This window comes from Protopterus annectens, chromosome 9.part0 (assembly GCF_019279795.1).
Source record: "Protopterus annectens isolate FY-2018-M chromosome 9.part0, PAN1.0, whole genome shotgun sequence".
NCBI classification, from domain to species: Eukaryota; Metazoa; Chordata; order Ceratodontiformes; family Protopteridae; genus Protopterus; species Protopterus annectens.
In genome coordinates, this window is record NC_056743.1 from 1,013,883,873 (window position 1) to 1,013,903,672 (window position 19,800).

Genomic DNA, 19,800 nt, shown 5'->3' on the forward strand with positions numbered 1-19,800 from the left:
AACAACAAAAAAAAAATGTTTTACTCTATCTTATGTCTAGAAGATGAAAACAGAAAAAGCATCAAAAGTAAGAGAGAGCCAAGGCAACCAGCTTCTTGTTTTCTAAGAAAATCTGAAGACTTTCTAGCTCTTTTGAATACAGCAATTTAACTGAGGCTTGAATGTTGTTCACTATTACTATTATTACTAACCATTTTCCAAACAGAATGAACAATGGGTATGGAGCTTATTAACCTCTTCATAGCTGACCATCTGCTGTTACCAGCTCCATTCCTCATTCACCTTTGCCTTACAGAGGCTCAACATGACCAGTGTCCAGTGCTGGTAAGGAGAGTGAGGATTCCTGTGCAGTGTCATACTGCTGCTGGGGAGTGTGGCCTAACCCAACCACTTGTGGCTGCCTTCAGGAGGTGCACAACTTTAGTGCATGCACAACCTTCTGGCTAAGCGGTATTCCACTTGCAGCATGGTGCTCACCAGGTTCTTAATGCCGGTACAGAAGATAGCTTAGGCTGTATCCTTCACCTCAGGATGGGTGAGAGCCAGCATCACCCACTTACTCCAATCCTCCCCCAGTCGGTCCCCTTCAGTACCAGTGCCCCTAGCTGAACATTGGTCATATGAAGTATAGTCAAAGCTTTCTCCCTTTACACCATGGAATCAAGTACTGATGGAAGTCTTTGAGAAGACTCTTGCCCCCACAAGATTTGACAGCACTTGCAGCAGGAGACATCATTACTGAAAAAAATATCACCAAAGTTCCATTCCATGAATGCAAGTGTTAGGCTTGCAAACTAGAACTGGAAAAAAAGTGAAGCAAAATTTGATATCTGAATTTGACCCTGAAATCCCTGCACCCCATTACTTCATAAAATCAAATCACCTAGGGACAGGGGAATTTCCCTGTCAGCAACTTCATTCTGAAAAAGCAGAAATGTTTCTCTCACTGACAATCACTTTTATGACCATCACATTCTGCATATACTTCCCACTCTACCCTTATAATTGCTCCCTTAAAAAGAAAGATTTTACCTGCAACTATTTCACAATCATTCTGGAATTCCTGCACCAATGTTTTTTGTGGTGAACATAACACATGCTTGGAGTTAGTTCCATAAAGGATGTCTCCAAACTGAGTTGATCCCCAGAGAATGAGAACAACATTTTATCACAGATGAATGATGTTGCAGTGGTTTTGATGAGTATGTCATCATTTCACAGCCAAACAGTAGAAGACTCTTGGACAGTGGTGAGATCAAATCTGGAACTGAAAACTATCCATTTAAAAACTTGAACATTTTCTGAGAGATGGATATATGAGAATGTGCAGTTCTGCATCTTCCATACCTGGAATGCTCATCCAAGTGTTCTGACATATCAGCAGCACCAAATTCTTTACTGTAGTTTTCTAAACTTCTACGTTGTGATAAACTTGTTTAGATCTAAGAGATTCAGCAGTGGCATCAGTAGCCTTTCCTTTTTTTTTTTTTATTCTCTGTGTTTCTGTCACATGTCTGCAAAATTTTCAGGCCAGCCCCTCGTGCCCATTTCTTCACTATCAGTGACAAACTGCCACAGTACAGCTGTCATTCAGGCAGCTGTGAGGGACTTTTTCATCTTCTGGCACTAACCTCGCTCCCACAGGCTGATGAAGACGTTTGCATATACAAGAACCTGCTATACTTTCTCTGTGACTGTATAAGTTCTAACAGTCAGTCATTGAAGGCTAACACATAAATGTGACTTGGGAAAGCCCAGGGGAATTGTCTTCATGTATCTTTCTCTCTCTCTAGTAAGAGCCAACACTGCAGCATGCCAGACCATCCTACTTCATCTAAGATATGACAGTTAGCATTGTCCATTCACTCCCTCCTGTCTTCTCCAGTAGCCAGGTCGCTATTCAGGGCCGTCTGTGTCACAGTTAAGGATTTATCCTTCTGCACCATAGTGTTGATGTATAATATTATTTTTGACATGAGAAAGAATCTGGAAATTTCAAGTTACTTTTTGGTTATCTTGGACAATGATTTTGTTTTACAGTGCACTTTGGGGCAATATTAAATTCAAAACTGTGCTGATTATTTTTTTCTGGAGGCCATCTTTAATCTTGCAGGCTGGAGGACAGTTGTTAAACTTCATACAGTTTAATAAAGACTCAAATAATACTAACTGAAAAACATATCTTACAATATTCATACAGTTATTCATTAAACGTCTGATATGTAGTGCAAAAAACTAGGTACTGTGTAAGTACTTACAACACATAAAATATCCAACCCCCTACCTTACACATCTACAAACTCTCCCTTACACAGGAATTGTTTGACCAGCCCTGAAACATATCATTACACCTCTTCCTAAGGTAACCAATCCCCAAACCCATAAACACTATAAACCTATTACCACTATTTGCCCTCTTACAAAAATTTTTGAAAAGTTCTTTACAAACATCTGCTTAAACACTTTAACGACTAAGGGCTTCTATCAGATAGGCACAGCATGGATTTAGAAATGATTTTAGCACAAGCACTGCTATACTCTCAGCATTTGACACTATATATAGTAACTTAAATGGTGGTCTTTTTACTGACCATATTTTTGTGGACATGACCTCTGCCTTTGAAAATGCTGATCACAAAATTCTACTTGCTAAGCTACAAAAATTCAGTCTGGGAGAAAATGTCATTGCTTGGTTCTGTAGCTACCTTGACAGCAGAACCATTCAAGTTTACTCTAACAACCAGAACACAAACAGTGGAAAAGACTGAGTAAAATGCAACTAAAACCAAAAAAAAAAAATCAGTCTGGCACACTGGAGCCTATGAAGGCAGATGAAAAAGCAAAAGGTTGAAATATCCAATCACCGTCGATAAGAAACTCCAGCAAGACACCTCCAATAAAAATAAGTTTAATCACAAATAATTTATAGTGCTTTCATTCCTCCCAGGGAACTTAATCAGAAAACAAACTGGAGTTACTCTAACACTTAAATACTGCAGCCAAGTCATTACATCACAAAATATCCAACTACCCATTGCCCCCCCCCCCAATTTGAAAAGGAATACTAGGATTATTGTATTAAAAAGCAACTAATAAGAAGTTGTGTCTTAACATAACGATCCATGTAAATTGTTCATCTCGCCTTTGTTCTTACACACGGGTTCGGAGCCGATCCTCGGCTCCGAGTCGGCCGCATCACCAGCTCGCATCTTCGAGAAAGCTCGAGGCACAGTAATATCCCATGATCCTCCGGTGCTAACCCTCAGATCTAGTTTGCTATACCAGAAGAATCCCCTCTTAGAACTGTCTAAAACACTTATAAACAGATACTGCAAAGTGTCTGGAACCCTACTGCCATGTAGAGGATAAAAGATGCCATTACTGTTGTTAATAACATGCCAACCATACCTAGAAAAAGCTGAAAAGGAATCTAGTTGAAAACCGTTCTCCCAGACCGGAGGACGGAGGATGGAGGGGGGGGGGGGATGTAAGAACAAAGGCGAGATGAACAATTCACATGGATCGTTATGGTAAGACATAACTTCTTAATGTGAAATTGTTCAATCTCGCCGTTTGTTCTTACACACGGGTAGCGTCCCTAGCTCCTTTTTCCTGGGTGGCTCAAGGGAGAACATTCCTGAGAACAGTGGAACCAAACGTCGCCCTGTCCCTGGAACTCTTGTCTAGCTTGTAGTGGGCGATAAAGGAATGTGGTTTTGCCCAAGTTGCCGCTGCACAAATGGTATCTAAGGGCAAACAAGCGGTATGGGCTGAAGAGGTAGCAATCGCCCTTGTAGAATGAGCTCTGGGTTTGAAAGGGAGTTGCTGTTTGGATTCAGCATATACAAAATTTATGCAATCTGAGAGCCATTTGGATAAAGTAACCTTCGTTACTACCTGTCCTTTTCTCTGGTCAGCATATGAGACAAATAGTTGATATGACATTCTGTGCTCTTTTGTCCTATGTAAGTAAAATCTTAGTTGTCTGTGAACGTCCAACTTGTGCAATATGTATTCTAGCTTATTGGAATGATTTTTAAAGAAGGTAGGTAGTTCGATAGATTGATTGATGTTCTGAATCGAACAAACCTTCAGAAGGAAGGACGGATTGGTGCACAAGGTTACTCTATCTGGATGAAAAATCATGTACGGGGGGTCGGATAGATAGAGCCTGTAACTCTGAAACTCTTCTGGCGGAAGTGATGGCAACCAGGAAAAGTGTTTTCCATGAAAGAAATTTTAACGGAGTTGTGGTAGCTGGTTCAAAAGGGGGCAACATGAGTTGACAGCATGAGATTAAGATTCCAAGGTGCTATTGGATTATGAAAGGGGGGACGGAGGTGAAAAGTACCTTTCATGAAGGCTTTACAAAGCCTGTGGGACATAAGAGAACCATCCTCACAGCCAATATGAAAATTGGAAACAGCGGCCAGTTGAACCCTTATAGTGGATGTTGATGCTCCTTCTTGAAAAAGTGAGGTGAGGAAATCTAGTAACTTGTGTACTGGGGCCCCAAATGGATCTATACCTTGTTTGGAGGCCCAGTGCGCAAAACGGTTCCATTTGCTGTTGTACAATTTTCTTGTAGATGGTTTGTGAGAAGATACAATAATTTGTTGTACTGCAGGAGATAGTAACTCCAACCTGGCTAAGATGGGAAGTGGAGCAGCCAAGCTGTCAGTTTGAGGGACTTGAGGAAGGTGTGAGGAACTCCCGACGAATGTGTCAACAGATCTGGCTCCGGGTCCAGTATCCATGGTTCCTCCACTTGATGGGATTGAAGGAAAGGAAACCAGATTTGTCGAGGCCAGAATGGGGCTATCAATATTATAGTCCTGTCCAGACGTTTGGCTTTCTGCAAAAACCTGGGAATTAGTGGAACAGGAGGAAAAGCGTAAAGAAGACCAGGGCAAAGTAGCTTCTGCATTTGGCATTCAAAGGGGATGCAAACAGGTCGCAGCAAGGCTGGCCCCATCTGCGGAAGATCTCTTCCACCACTTGAGGTTTGAGGGACCACTCGTGAGGGAACAGGATGGCTCTGCTCAACCTGTCCGCGATTACGTTGGAAGTCCCCGGGATGTGCGTTGCTATCAGAAAGCGTCCAGTGGACTTTGCCCATTGCCAAATTCTGAGGGCCTCTCTGCATAACGGGTAAGATCTGGTTCCCTCTTGCTTGTTTATGTACCAGACCACCGACATGTTGTCCGTCTGAACTGTCCTGTTCCCCGAGGTAAGGACTTGTGAAAGTGTTGCAACGCTAGAAACACCGCCCTCAGCTCTAGAACATTGATGTGCAGATTGTACTCCAAGTTGGACCATTGACCTTGGACTGTTTGTCCCTGAAAGAATCCCCCACACCCTATCAGGGAAGCGTCCGTGATTAGAGTTGCTATCGGACTGGGTAATACAAAGGGTTGTCCTAGTGTTAGCTCTTGACTGTGTATACACCACAAGAGATCCTTCTTGCAAGAATTCGTGATCAAGATTTCGTGAGACAGTGGAAGTTGTAGATACGACCACTGGGCGAATAGCATCCATTGAAGGATCCTCATGTGCATCCTGCCTAAAGGAACTACAATAAGGGAGGCTGACATCAAGCCTAGCACTCTTAATATTTGTCGTGCAGGAACTCTCTTGTGAAGGAGCGAAATTTGATGCCTGAGGTCTGATATTCTTGGTGGGGGGAGAGTAACTTGAGCCAGGGAAGTGTCTAGTTGTGCTCCTATAAATAAGATACGCTGTGACGGCAATAAGACAGATTTTCCAAAATTCACCGTTATGCCTAGTGAAGAGCAAAGACTGATGGTGTAGTCCCCGGCTTGTAGAAGACGACACTTGGTGGTGGCGGAAAGGAGCCTGTCGTCTAGATAAGGAAACACCCAGAATCAGTTTCGTCTCAAGTGAGACGCTACTACTGCCATGCATTTGGTGAACACCCTGGGGGATGAGGTGAGACCAAAGGGCAGAGCGCGAAACTGGAAATGACTGACTCCCAGCCGGAAGCGCTAGTGATCTCTGGACGCCCTGGTCATTTTGATATGGTAGTATGCGTCTTTGAGATCTATAGAGCACATCCAGTCACCCTTTTGCAGACAAGGGAGGATTGACTGAAGCGTGACCATCCGGAACTTTTCCTTTTTCACAAAGGTATTTAACTTGCTGAGGTCTAAAATTGGCCTCCAGTCCCCTGTTTTCTTTGGAACTAAAAAGAACCTTGAGTAAGTTCCGGATCCTATTTGGTCCGCTGGGACTGGTTGGATGACTCTGTTTTCGAGCAACCTTCCTATCTCTATGGTTGCTTGGTCTTGCAGACTGGGTGGAACATCTGGGAGATTTTTGGAGTTTGGTCGTATTTTTATGAAGGGGATGTTGTAGCCTCTGGTAACTATGCTTTTTACCCAGTAATTTGAAGTAAGATTTAGCCAGGCCTCTGGGTATAAAGCCAAGCGACCCCCGACTGCCTCCAGAGTAGGACAGCCGGGCCGGCACTCAGGAGTGCTGGAAGGGTTTCCCAGAGAAGGTCTCTCTTGTCACCCTGATTTTGCGGACCCCCTCTGCCGGCTGGGCGGCATCTTCCATTTCTTCCCCCTCCTCTGCCTCTGGAGGGGGTGTCACTTTGGGTTTGTTGAAAAGATCCCAGAGTCTTTCAGAACCACATCTTTCCTCCTCGTTGCCCTTTAGGGTAGGGTCTAGATGGAACGGAAAAACGGACCCCTATGGCAGACAGGGTCTTCCCTTCTTGTTCACACCTTGTGAAAGTCTCCTTTACTTTGGGCCCAAACAAGGAGGCACCATCGAAGGGGGCGTTGGCAAAGGAAGACTTAAAGGCTTCCGCAAAGGAGCATAAGCGCAACCAGGATTGTCTTCTCAGGGCAATCGCTGAAGCTGCCGCTCTACTTGATCCTTCGGCTGCATATGAAATCAGCCTCATGGATGAGTTGACTATGGAATTTAGGGTGTTAAGTTGTGCTGTCACTTTCTCGGCGACAGCAGCATCTGTGTGTCCCTGTAGAGTATCTCCTAATTCCTTAATGAGATCTCTCTGTAAACGCGTGAAATGCATAAGGTAGTTGAGTGATCGGATAGAAAAAGTCGCCAAACTAAATATGCGCTTCCCATATCTGTCCATTGTCCTAGAATCCTTATTAGGAGGATGGACAGAGGAAGATGATTCAGACATCTCTTTCTTAGTGGCCGCCGCCACCACCATAGTGTCTACGGGAACTCCTTTTGTAAGACAGGCTTTATCTTGGGGAGCCGTCATGTATTTATTTGGTTTACGGGGAACTGGTTCCACTGTATCAGGTGTTTCCCAAGCCCTCCGAGCTATAAGCTCCATGAGATCGTCAAAGGGTGGAGTCACCCAGGAGGTAGAAGGTTGAGCCCCAAATGCCTTCAATAATACCGATTCATCCACAGAAGGGGTAAGGGTTTGCCAGTCACCTCTTTGCTTCAGGATTTCCAAAATGTCTGCAAACGAGACATCCTCAGAGGTGGACCGTGGGGACCCTTCTGTTTCATCTAAATCAGTATCAGACGTGAGAGATTCCTGAGGGGAATCTATGTGCCTCCTCTTGCACAGTTGTTTCCTCGGAACATCCTCAGCGGGAGCTTCTGGGGATGCATCCGAGGAACCCGAGTCGCCCTGTGGAGACTTCTGAGGCATTGGGTCTCGACGCTTAGTGGGGACCGAAGGCACAGAAGCAGAACGCGGACCTTTTGGGGAAGGAGATGAAGATACCGATGAAGTATGTGTCTGATCAGACAAGACCTTCCTCATGATGTCACAGGCACCGGTGCCCCGACCCAATCCGAAGAAGGGGGGTCGTTTCTCCGGAATCGGAACCACGGGCTCTGACACCAAGGACGGATCCGAACTGATCTGAGCCGAGGCACCGAGGGGAGGAGTCGGAACTGACATCTCGGTTCGACTATCCCCCCCGGAACCCAGGAAAGATCTTCGGCTCCGAGACTCTCCGGCTGGTTCCAAAGGAGTCGAGGTCAACGGTGCCGATAGTACTACTGGAGGCTTCGGCACCGAGGGTTCTACAACCATCGGTTCTTCGGCTCCTAACAACGATGACTCGATGGGTCTCGGAGGAGGAAGTGTCGAGGGAACTGGAATAGCTTCGAGTTTCGAAACCAGCTGGGATGAAACCTCGATTAATTTGGACAAGGCCGAGTTCTCCATAAGCTTCTGTACCACTCGTTCCACATCGGAATCGGAAAGTGGCCTCGAAGAATGGGTCGAAGGGATCGAAGCCGTCACCGAGCGAAGGATAGCCGAAGGTGGTACCTCTGATACCGGCTCCAAGACCTGAGCCTCATGCAGAGATAGAGTCTCGACAGCCGGCACCGAAGTCATAGGAGCCGGTGTCCGAATCTGAAAAAAGGTGCTCGGAGCCAATGACTTGGGCTCCGACACTCTTGAAGACTTCGACCCCTTCAAAGACTTAGAAACCAGTTCAGCCTTGTCCAGGGCCTCCTGAAACTCGGGTTTAAGCAACCCTCTGTCCACCAACTTCCTGCGTCTTTCCATCATGACCCTCCCACTAAAGGAATGACAGATGGAACAGTCTTCCTGTAAGTGGAGAGGGCCAAGACCGTAGACGCAGGATGAGTGGTTGTCAGTAATGGACATCTTCTGTCCACACTGACACCTTTTAAAACCACTTTTGGTCTTTTCTGACATCTTACACTCTTAAGAAAAGAAAGAAATTTTTATAATATATGTTAAATACAATATATACACTCACACAGCACACTAATATATATATATATATATATATATATATATATATATATATATATATATATATATATATATATATATATATATATGAGTATATATATATATATATATATATATATATATATATATATATATATATATATATATATATATATATATATATATATATTTTTTAAGTACAGTAAATAGTTACAGAAAAAGAATGGCCTAAGGCCCTTACTAACTTTCTAAATAACAACCTGACTACAACTACTTTAAACAACTACTATATATTAAACCTATCGAATACTATAAAGAAAAGTAAAATTTGAAGTAAATATATAGAAATAACAAGATATAATAAGAAAAATACTACTGGCCCGAGCCTCTCGATGTGATCTGCTGCTAGCGACAAACTAGATCTGGGGGTTAGCACCGGAGGATCATGGGATATTACTGTGCCTCGAGCTTTCTCGAAGATGCGAGCTGGTGATGCGGCCGACTTGGAGCCGAGGATCGGCTCCAAACCCGTGTGTAAGAACAAACAGCGAGATTGAACAATTTCACATTACATAATAGTATCCACGCTAAGCAGTCATTGCCATTAAAAATCATCAGAATGTTATATCAAAAAATATTTAATATTAATATATCAATATTTCAATGCTCACCTTTTTAAAGCAGAAATAATGGAGTAGTGTTCATTCAAACCAGGGGGGAGCAGGTCTCCAGTCTTAATTGCCATATAATCTCCTTGTATTCAATACTGGTTTCCCTGTCCCCACCCCTTTCAGGAAACCTCACCTGCTCCAGTACCCAAAACTTGAGAGCAACTCAGCAAATGTTTATAAAGGGCGTTAGCGTCTTTTCCTTTACTAATATCATACATGTGCTCATAAACCCTCTGTTTTAATTTTCTTTCAGTTTTCCCAACACTACGCAATAAGCAATATAAACCACCCCTTTTGTATAACAGGCATAATATCCTGAAGCTACAAGTTTGTCCTCTATCCCACTGACCTACAGTTCAGTCAAATTTGAGATGTAAGGGCACTGGGCACTGGGCACACATCCCACACTTAAATGTACCTAATCTTGTACTAGCAGCTTGACTACTTTGCATGCTTTCAAAATAATTTTTCAGATTGGGACCTCTTCTAAACCCAATTCTAATGGGTTTAGAAAACATCTCCAAGCCATAAGGCATATTGGAAAATATATCCCAATATATCCTTATTACTATAAATAACCTTCTAAATGACTTAATTTGGCTACCCATTACAGTAAGGTCCATTTATCTTCCATGCACCTTACCATATAAAATTCTAAACTGCTACTGCCCCAATCTGAAAAGAAAATTCCCAATCAGGGAACAGTTCTATTGCCCAAGGAATTCCCAGGAGAACTTACCATCACTCAATGGTCCCCCATTTAAAACACACCTTATTGAATATGCTTTATCGCGAACAGGAACAACTAGGACAAACTACCAGCTGAAACAAAGCATCAAGTTTAAGAAGTCCCTTTCTGAGCTCCTCTTTAAGGAAGTTCCTTGAAAATGTTTTAGGGATAATGGATAAACTCCTTAAAAGGTTTAAAACTCTAAAAATGGTTTCAGTCTTTCAACTGTTTTCCTTTACCATTTAGCTTTTCTTATTTCAGTGCTCCTGTAGTCTCTAGGCCTATCTTTGTAACACCTATTTTTTTAACACTTCTATTGGAGTTTTTCTGACTAGAAAATTAAGTTTTAAACCTTTAAGAGGCAATTTCATCTAGCCAAACTGTACTGCAATCCATATAAACTGATAAAACTTAGTGTAAGCCTGCTACTTTATTACAAACGTATAACTGCATAACATTGTACTTTATAAAAAATAAACAATGGTATAAGATTTTTCTAAAGTTTTGCAACCATGTAAAACCTAACAACCTATCATATACGAAGTGCATAACTTAAGTCCATTAGGAACGTTTATTGCCTCTGAGCCCAGGTTGCAGACGGAAAGGGACTCTGGACCATTCCACCTACCTGGATACCAATCAGTCAGTAAATAAATAAAAATTACAAATACATCCTATTGGTTTCAAACATTTCTCTTTGTTTGATATAGTAACTGCTTCTTCTGGAACTACTTTGATTATAGCTGCTATTTAGTAGGGTTTGTAACTTAGCAGTACACTTGTTCCTCTCAAAATGCTGAGTGCCAACATGCTAAAAAAGGAGGGAAAAAAAAGATGGAAGAGCGAATCTTGAACGTTGCTCTTTTCCTTTAAACTTCACTCCCCCTAATGTGGGGGACAAGACACCACAGCCCAAAACTTATACATACTAATTCCAAGACTGTCATACCTCAGAGAAAATGGAATATTCAAAAAAAGGGCTCTCTCAAACATAGTATATGCAAGTCTTGCTATTTCTGCCATTCATTCTCTGCATTACAGGACTCTATTGCGGGTCCCAGCATTTCAAATGGTTACCGCTTTAACAGTTTACTTGCCCAAAACAACAGCTCTATTCTCTTTTCACAATTAAGCATCTGAAAAATTCTATACACTTACAGTAGTACCTCTAATATCTTTCAAAAATATATTCACTGTTATTTATTACTGTACTTCTATCAGGCTCTCTCAATACGCTGTACAGAAACTTGATCTCACAATAATACCTGCATATCAGCTTCTAAGCCTTGCTTAAAGACCTTACATCTCGCTATCTCTAGTTTTCATAAGTGGTGCAGTCCCCTTTAAAAGACAATTATAATACTCCTTCTGGTAGTCCATCTTCCTTTGACATTGAGGATATATTCATCTGAACCCTAGACAATCCCCTACACCTCTCCTCTTTCTCAGCTTTTTTCTGTTAGATCCTCTTCCTAAATTCTTCTACAGTGACACTTCTAAATGCAGGACAATAAATAACAATATGGCAGAATCAATAACAACAAGTTTGATGACCAAGAAACCTGGGTCGGTGACCATAAATCAGACATAACTGGAATCTCAAGAGACACATTAAAACCTAACTTGCCCTGCACAGAAAACTTTACACAAAGATGTACTGTCCTAAGATGTGATGAAGCTTGAAGAATGACAGAAGGCAGAATGATACTAATCATTTAAAAAAAAAAATGAATGTAATCTTGCTTGCCCAACTGGTTAGTCGAGGATATCACTTATAGCTACATCTGATACTCGGTAACCTCTCTATTCCTGTATATTCTGTTTTATTACATGACATCTTGACTAACTTACAATGGACTCAACATGATTTCATTCTTATGGGTGACCTCTACGTTAATCTCTTCAGGCCTTAAATAACAAGTTAAAAGGTAACAAAAACACACTTAACCCCAACTCAGATGGTTAATGTACCCGCCAGTCACATTATTATTTAAGGATCTCATTCTCTGGAACATGTTAACCAAAATACATAATCTAAGTGCTCTTTAGTTTTGTTTCACAGGACAGTTAAAATCTCAAAAGCTTTAGCTACAGGCACAGTTCCCCTCTACAGCAGTATCTTGTCTATCAAGAATTAAATTTACTGGTTTGGTCATGTACTAATCTACTCGATCACCCGTCATGCAATGATGATATACAAATCTTTCTCAGACTTTTCTTGTTCCTCAGAATAAAAACTTCCCGATACTCACAAAATGTGTAAGGGAAAGAAATCATCAATGGATAACCTCTACATTAACATTCCTTTTTAGGCTACTGGCAAGACTAGAAAAACAAAAAAGACATTCTTTGCAGTGTTATTTGTTATTTTTGTTATCTTAATGAATCTAAGCAAAAAGCAATAAAATCCATTAAGCCATTTAATTTAGAACAAGGAGGAGTACCTTTCCTTCTATCTCTAAGAGGTTCTGGACAAACGGTAACAGGGTTTTGGATGTGGCAAACTACACATTGGCTATAAGCCAACTAACACTACAGGTACACTTATTTTCAAATGTCATCTTGTTAATTTATGTGAATATTTTTCAACTTACTTTATATGTCTTCTCTAAATTTCTATACACTGCCTTTTCACTTAAAAAAAAAAAATTACAAAGGAGAGAGTACTTCCTGTCATTGGGTCCACTGGGCACAAGAAACTGCATCCTAAATTTGTAAAAATTTGTATCTTTTGGCTGGTTCCGTGGAGCAGACAGACACAGCCCTGACTGTGATACAGGAGAGCCGAGTTCAATCAGCAGACCTGCATCCTACGGAGTTGGCTTGGGGGGGGTGGCATTTTTTGCCAGTTCTACTATCCTGGAGGAAGGGAGTTTCTGCTCTGGGCTTCAGTAGAGAATGGGGAGACTTGTACAACAAAGTGTACAATACAACAGCGGTTGCGTGGTTGACTAGTTCCACACAGGTATCATTACCTTTAGGGCATGGGGCAGGACAACAGGTAAAGCATGATAGAAGCTGTTTGGATATCTCAGTACCAGGCTGCCCTGATCTCACCTCCATCTGTTACCCAGACATGTCACGTGCACACTGGAAGTTCCCCATTTAGTGAGGCCCTGGTCTGTGAAGATAAGTCTGACAGCTGCCTGGGATGTCAAAGTTAAAGACCAAGAAGGCGGTCCAAGACATGGCTGATGTCAGACAGCTGCAGGAAGGTGGGGAAACCAAAAATAACTGTGGCACTTCCATCAATCTTCTTATCCAAGGTTGTTCTTTTTGTCAAATTTCTACCTGTTCTGTCTGGAAGCACACAGATATAATCCTCATACAAAATAATATAACCTCTCCCTCTCTTCACAATACAGGCCAAACTTGCAATTTCCTGTTAGAAAAAGCAATCTCTTTCCAAATCTCAGACTTCCTGAACGAATATAGTGTACTTGACAGATATACTGTAGGTCATATTTTTATTGATATCTCCAATATCATATTATAATTACTACAATAAAAGATACAATACAATAAAAGTAAATAGTATAATAAACAGAGTATTTTATTGACATCTCTGGTCTGTCTAGTCACACCATATCTGTCCAACTCATTGATGGTTTAATGTAAGCTGCTCTACCTTACAAACTGCATAATGGCTGTTAAAATTAAAATTTCAAAACAATTGTCTGTCAGCTTCTCTCTCCCTGCCCAAACACTTAAAGCAAACCGTGGCTACATTATAACTCCTTACACAAATGAGGACAAAGTATTGTTTAAGTAGGACACTAGTAATCTAACCTTTTAACAAAAAAAAAATGCATTCGACCTTTTCACTCTCATGAATGCTTACACCTGCTGTATATTTGCTACATGTAAGTTCTAAGTTTACTACACTACTGTATACAACACTGAAAATGTAGCGTATATTATTATTAAAATAAAGTTAAACTACACTACATTGTACATAACTTCCATTTAATCAGAATGTAATTTTCTTTTGCAAAAGGCCTAGATTTTGGCTGAAAAGGAACCACTTGGATCAGTATACTAGAATGGCTAATAAACAGATAAGCAATAAATAAATCTTAAAAGAGGGCTGTTGGTTGTCATGGCATCTTTTCCCACTTTCTTACTTACAGAGGTCTTCCTCCTCTGAAGGAAATAGTGAGGGGGGTTCTCTTCCTTTCCTTGAGCACAACTGTAACAAGACATGAAGATAATCTAGGAAAAAAATGAAAGGCTTGTGTGGTGCCTTCGACCAATGGCAGTCCAGGGTAAGCTGGACCAGAACTTGCGGTGGGGCCTGACCCTGTACATTGTTGCAGGACCAGTACTACAGGCTACTTCCTGCACTTACGCTGATACTGGTGACAGCCTGTGTACCAATGGAGGAGTGGATGCAGACAGCTCATCAGAGATGGAAGTAACAGTGCTGGTGTCTACTAAAAAACACCAACCTTCTATTCTGACAATATTCTCTGTCTCCTTGGCTGGGATATGATTCTTGTAGCCTTGAAAAATATGGCTTCCTTAGGATGCACAGACCCAAATGATCTACAATCCTTCAGTGATTTTTTTTTTTTTTGCTTCCTCTTTCTTGACATGTACTCAATCTTCTGTTTTTTTTTTGTTTTGTTTTTTGCCTGATCCTGAAACAGCATTGTACTACTGTTTGCCCTTTTTTTGGTTCTTTACCTGACCTGAATTTTCCTCTTCAAACTTTACATGTAGTGGACCACAAAATTTAGCAATAACTGTCAGTGTCTGGCTTGATAAACCACTTGGGTGTCGGGGAAAAAAATCAGGATTCTGGACAGTATTTCATGACTCACAAAATTACAGGATGCATTCCAGTCTCTCCATGATTTGCCACTATTCACTTCCTGCTTTTCCGGTTTCTGAAGCTTTTTTTTCATAATAAGTCTTCAGAGCTTTTAACCTCCTTATCTTTGTAGTTTTGCTGAACCGCTTATATTGTTCACAATAAGGGGAAAATGAAACAAAACAAACTTTCAAAATGGAAACCTTTGGATGCCATGTGCCTTCCAGAAACACATTTGTCAACTGATGTCTGTGAGGATGTCACTGCAATTGGAAAATGTATAATGAACACTTAAACCAAATTAAACGGTAAGTCAGAAGCAAGTAATTGACTATTCAGGAAGTAAAAACTCAGTCTAGCAGCCAAAAGTTGAAAGCAGTGAGAATAATTGAAGACAGCACCTCAGTCGTGATTTTGTGTGTGAACTGCAATAACTGTTGCTCAAAAAGCAACTTCACAAGAAAGACCATTACAGAGTCATAAGGGGCTGAGCGAGGTCAAAGGGGTTTAAATACATTGGAAATATGACTGGATCACAAATTAAACCGGTGAACAGAAGCTCAGATGTTATAGATATTGGTATAGTAATTCCTCCCAAAAAAGATCTGTATCAGATGTCACAATGACAGTTTGCTCTATGCATGCTCATATTTGTGCATAAGCAACTTGTCAATTGCATATTTTGGATTCACATCACCACCTCTGAAGTGCTCACTATTCTTATTATTATTCTAATAAGCCATCTGTGCAGCCAACTCCATTGATCATGAATAGGCAGTCAACCTGGCTTTCTCTACAGTGAAGCTAGCTAGTGCTATAGCGTTACTGAATACTCTAGCTACTCACCAGTTTGAACTTTCCAGCGTCTTATTAGAGATGGTGTCATTTCTACAAAAAAAAAAAAAAAATTAATAAATACTTAGTGTGCTGCATCCAAAAAACAGACAAACAAAGTGCATAGACACACACCCGCCTTAGGTTTCTTCAACAGCCATAAACTGAACAGCTAGGCTTTCAATGCATCTGTGCCTTCTACAGCCAGAGGTGGGCACTTTTCCAGCTGTGTTATGTTACTGAATTCATGTTGCTGTTTCCATAAGTTCCTAAGGTCCACACTACCACTGAATTAACATGTTTATTTCAAGCAGTCCTGGCCAGAGAAAGTACCCTACCACAACATCTAGCCACCTGTCATCATGGCATTACATGATGTTTTGTACTGCACAGTCTCTTTCTTCTAATTATTGAAAAGTTAAAGAACATATGTGCAGTATCGCAATATGTGAATGAAATGGTTTCAGAGAAGCTAACAGAATATTGAAGGTGAAGCAACTTATACAACCACAGAAAAACAGGAACTGACAGCAGGTCTTTTCATAGACCTTAGGAGGGTACTGGAATGTGTGGACTATTAACTCATTCCAAAGATCTACAAAGTTTATTTAGGAACCAATACAATGAAGCAGATGCAAAATTACCTTAACAGCATAATGCCATTATGCAAGCTGGCAACCAGCTGTCCAATGTAGGAACCTTCACACATGATGTTCCACAGAGACCAGTATTTGGACCAGTTCTAATATATATATATATATATATCAATGCTGTTACTAAATACGCTCTCACTGTCTGCTGTCACATTACTTGCAGATGGCATCTAGAGTCCTGGGTATGGAAACCGTTACAGAATGACTTCACCTTGCTGAAGTTAACAAACTCAAAATAATGAACTTAACACAGCAAGATGAACACAGGATACAATAGAGGCAGGTGTAGCTTTAGCGCTTTCTTTCACTTTAATTTAAAAAAACGTGAACTTCTTCAGAAACAAAACATGTGCCCTCCCCAACACATGTCTTATAAACCCTTCAACAGGATATGATGTCATGAAGTTTCCATAATAATTACATATATACTTAATACAAACATATAAAAGATGTGTAAAAAAACTCATATATGAATAAGAATATTTTTAATGTTAATAAGTTATTTTGTAAACTTTAAGATAGTATATTGCAATATATATACACATGCGTTTATGTATATACACACACATATGTGTGTGTATATGTGTATATCTTTTTTCATATATGAGTTTTTATACATCTTTTATATGTTTGTATTAAGTATATATGTAATTATTATGGAAACTTCATGACATCATATCCTGTTGAAGGGTTTATAAGACATGTGTTGGGGAGGGCACATGTTTTGTTTCTGAAGAAGTTCACGTTTTTTTAAATTAAAGTGAAAGAAAGCGCTAAAGCTACACCTGCCTCTATTGTATCCTGTGTTCATCTTGCTGTGTTAAGTTCATTATTTTGAGTTTGCGGCTTGTCCGTTTCGTTTTGTAAGTTAACAAACTCTCCATAAACACAAATAAAAGTGTCTATCTATCCATTCTCTCTTTGGAACTACAAGGTAATTAGATTAGAATCATGAGATACTATTGCAATACTTCACTCACCAGGATGTAAATAAGAAAAAGTTCATGGATACAAATACTTGGTTCTGTGGATAAAACCTGCCCTCTAATTTAAGGGACACATAATGTGACTACCAAATGAAAGCCTGCTACACTGGTTCAAATCACCTCACACCAGATTCATGGACAGCAACACCAAAGAGTATGGCCACCCAACAATTGCTAAATACCCAGCGCCTTCAAGCCAGTATTAACATTTGTAGATTCTCTCCACTTGCCCCATGACATAAGCTCCACTGTTTTATCCTTCAAAAAGCTAACTAGCTCCCCACTTTGGCTTGTGCAACCCTTCTATCTGCACTAAAATTTAAACAATTGCCTAACAAATACTGTTCCCACTTATGAACAAGCTGCATAAAAAGTACCTGTCCTTATAATTTAATCTATGAAAAAACACAGAAGAATCCCTTAACATTGCAAAGGACAAAGGCAGTATTGGCTACAGGGTAAAAAGCTTTAGAAAGGATGAACCAGCAACATGGAATCAGCTGGTAACCGATGTTAGAAATACATATCCTTTGTTTAGGTCTAAGTTATTGAAACATGTAAAAGACACTTTTTCTGCTGCAGCATTACAGACAGTGCATAGAAAACAAGGGACCACTGTACGCTTTTAATGCCAAGGCTCTCGCATGCAATTCCTGGATGTGCAGAGCACCTGGTTTAAGATCATTACAACAAAAAATAATTACATTTATAGCACAAAATATCTTATGGAATTGAAAGCATTTTCTAAGCAGCTAATAATTTGCTGCAAACTTGCAGTAAAATCATGCTGTATAAAACCATCTTCCTTGGAAGATTCACTTACTCACTACACTAACCATCACTAGTAAAAGCAAGTTCACGTTTGCTGGGTACCAGTTTAGAAAATATTTGACTTTACAACTGAATGCAGTGTGAGCTCATAGCTGCTATGCCAGTCATTACGGTGGACACCAAACTTCCTGAAGGATACTTGCAATTGCCCTCAATGTAGAATAATATGGCCCCCAACTGAATTTCTTTGTGGACTTCAACACAGTTACAAACACCTGCTGTTCAAAGGAAAGATACACTTCTTGAAGGGGGAAGATCACATGCCCCATGCAAACTGATTTTTAAAAAGGTTACATATCTACAAGGATGAGCACGGCCTTCAGGGAGCTGTAGAAGGACCATGGATTAGAACAAAAAGCAAAGCAAGTATGCCCGAATTATCTGTGACAGACTGACTAGTTTATTACTTTTGGCACCTTCATACACTCACATTAGAGGACAAGTTTCAGCATTAATCTGAATTACCAGAAGCTGCCCAGCTGTCTTAATTACCATCACAACCTAGGGACAGATCCTTCTCTGAAACCCGTCACATCTGACATTGTCATTTGGAGCTGTTATACTCATAACATTTCTGTAAAAACATCACCATTCACATCTATTCTCAAAGATTTTTCTCTTACCAAAGCTGGTTCAGTATGAATGAAGACTGGGGTCTTTAGTTACAAAAATAAATAAACTAAACAACAACAACAATAAAGGTAGTAACAAGAGATAAAGTTACTTGAACTCCAGCATACTTACAAGCTGTTTGCCATGACAAGAACATCCCAGTTATCAAAAATGGTGACCTTCGGTACTTCCACAATGATGATGTAAATAACCTGTATGGTCAACATTAGTGCCAGTTTGCCAAAGCTGCTGATTTGCAGGAAGACGGAACAGGCAAGTAGAGTCAGCAGGATGCTGCAGTTAAAGTACTGTAGAAAAAGCGGTGAAATAGAGAAAAAAGCAGCAAGTTAGGCATACACGTGCAAATAAAAACAACGGTGAAGCTCATGAAGTGTATAGCATGTCCTTTCTGATACTACCTAGGAATATAACATACTAATTTCACCTGTCATAACTAACCACCACGCAACATTACAAACTGGTTATTACAAACTGGTTATATGAAGTTTCCGTTAATCTCTGAAAGACTCTTGTCATTTATATAATTGGGTTAATAAATGTATGGAAACTATACTTTCCCTTAATGAACAAAATGCACAAGTGCACTGACTTACTTCACTTAAAAAGCAATGCATGCATTATGGGCAAAACAAAAACAAAAATACCAATTTTCCTCCAAGCATTTCCAATTACTTCACTGGTCATGTCATAAACAAGACTGCTTGTGCTAACAAAGGAGGTCTATCAAATGTTAATTTGCAGCATTGTAAATACAGTATCACTTTCAGTCTAACAAGAGCGACTGATTCTTTCACTCAGGTGAGAATCCCACGTGGCATAAGCTGTAAAGCAATGCAGACAGGATGCATACAGGATCATTAAAATGTAAACAAGGAACACTGATATTCATCATGTTTGCCCATCTCTGACTTCTCATCA

At 40.4% G+C, this 19,800-nt stretch overlaps 1 protein-coding gene across 1 annotated transcript in view; it reads right to left on the reverse strand.

Annotated features, from left to right (window-relative positions):
* The window catches only part of ADCY6 (adenylate cyclase 6), a 1,739,117-nt gene that overhangs the window by 158,940 nt on the left and 1,560,377 nt on the right, over positions 1–19,800 (reverse strand). Inside the window, exons 17-18 of the mRNA XM_044083802.1 lie at positions 18,994–19,169; positions 15,792–15,833 (exon numbers count right to left, since the gene is read on the reverse strand). Coding sequence (XP_043939737.1) covers positions 15,792–15,833; positions 18,994–19,169 — 218 coding nt within the window. The remainder of the gene's footprint in view (positions 1–15,791; positions 15,834–18,993; positions 19,170–19,800) is intronic.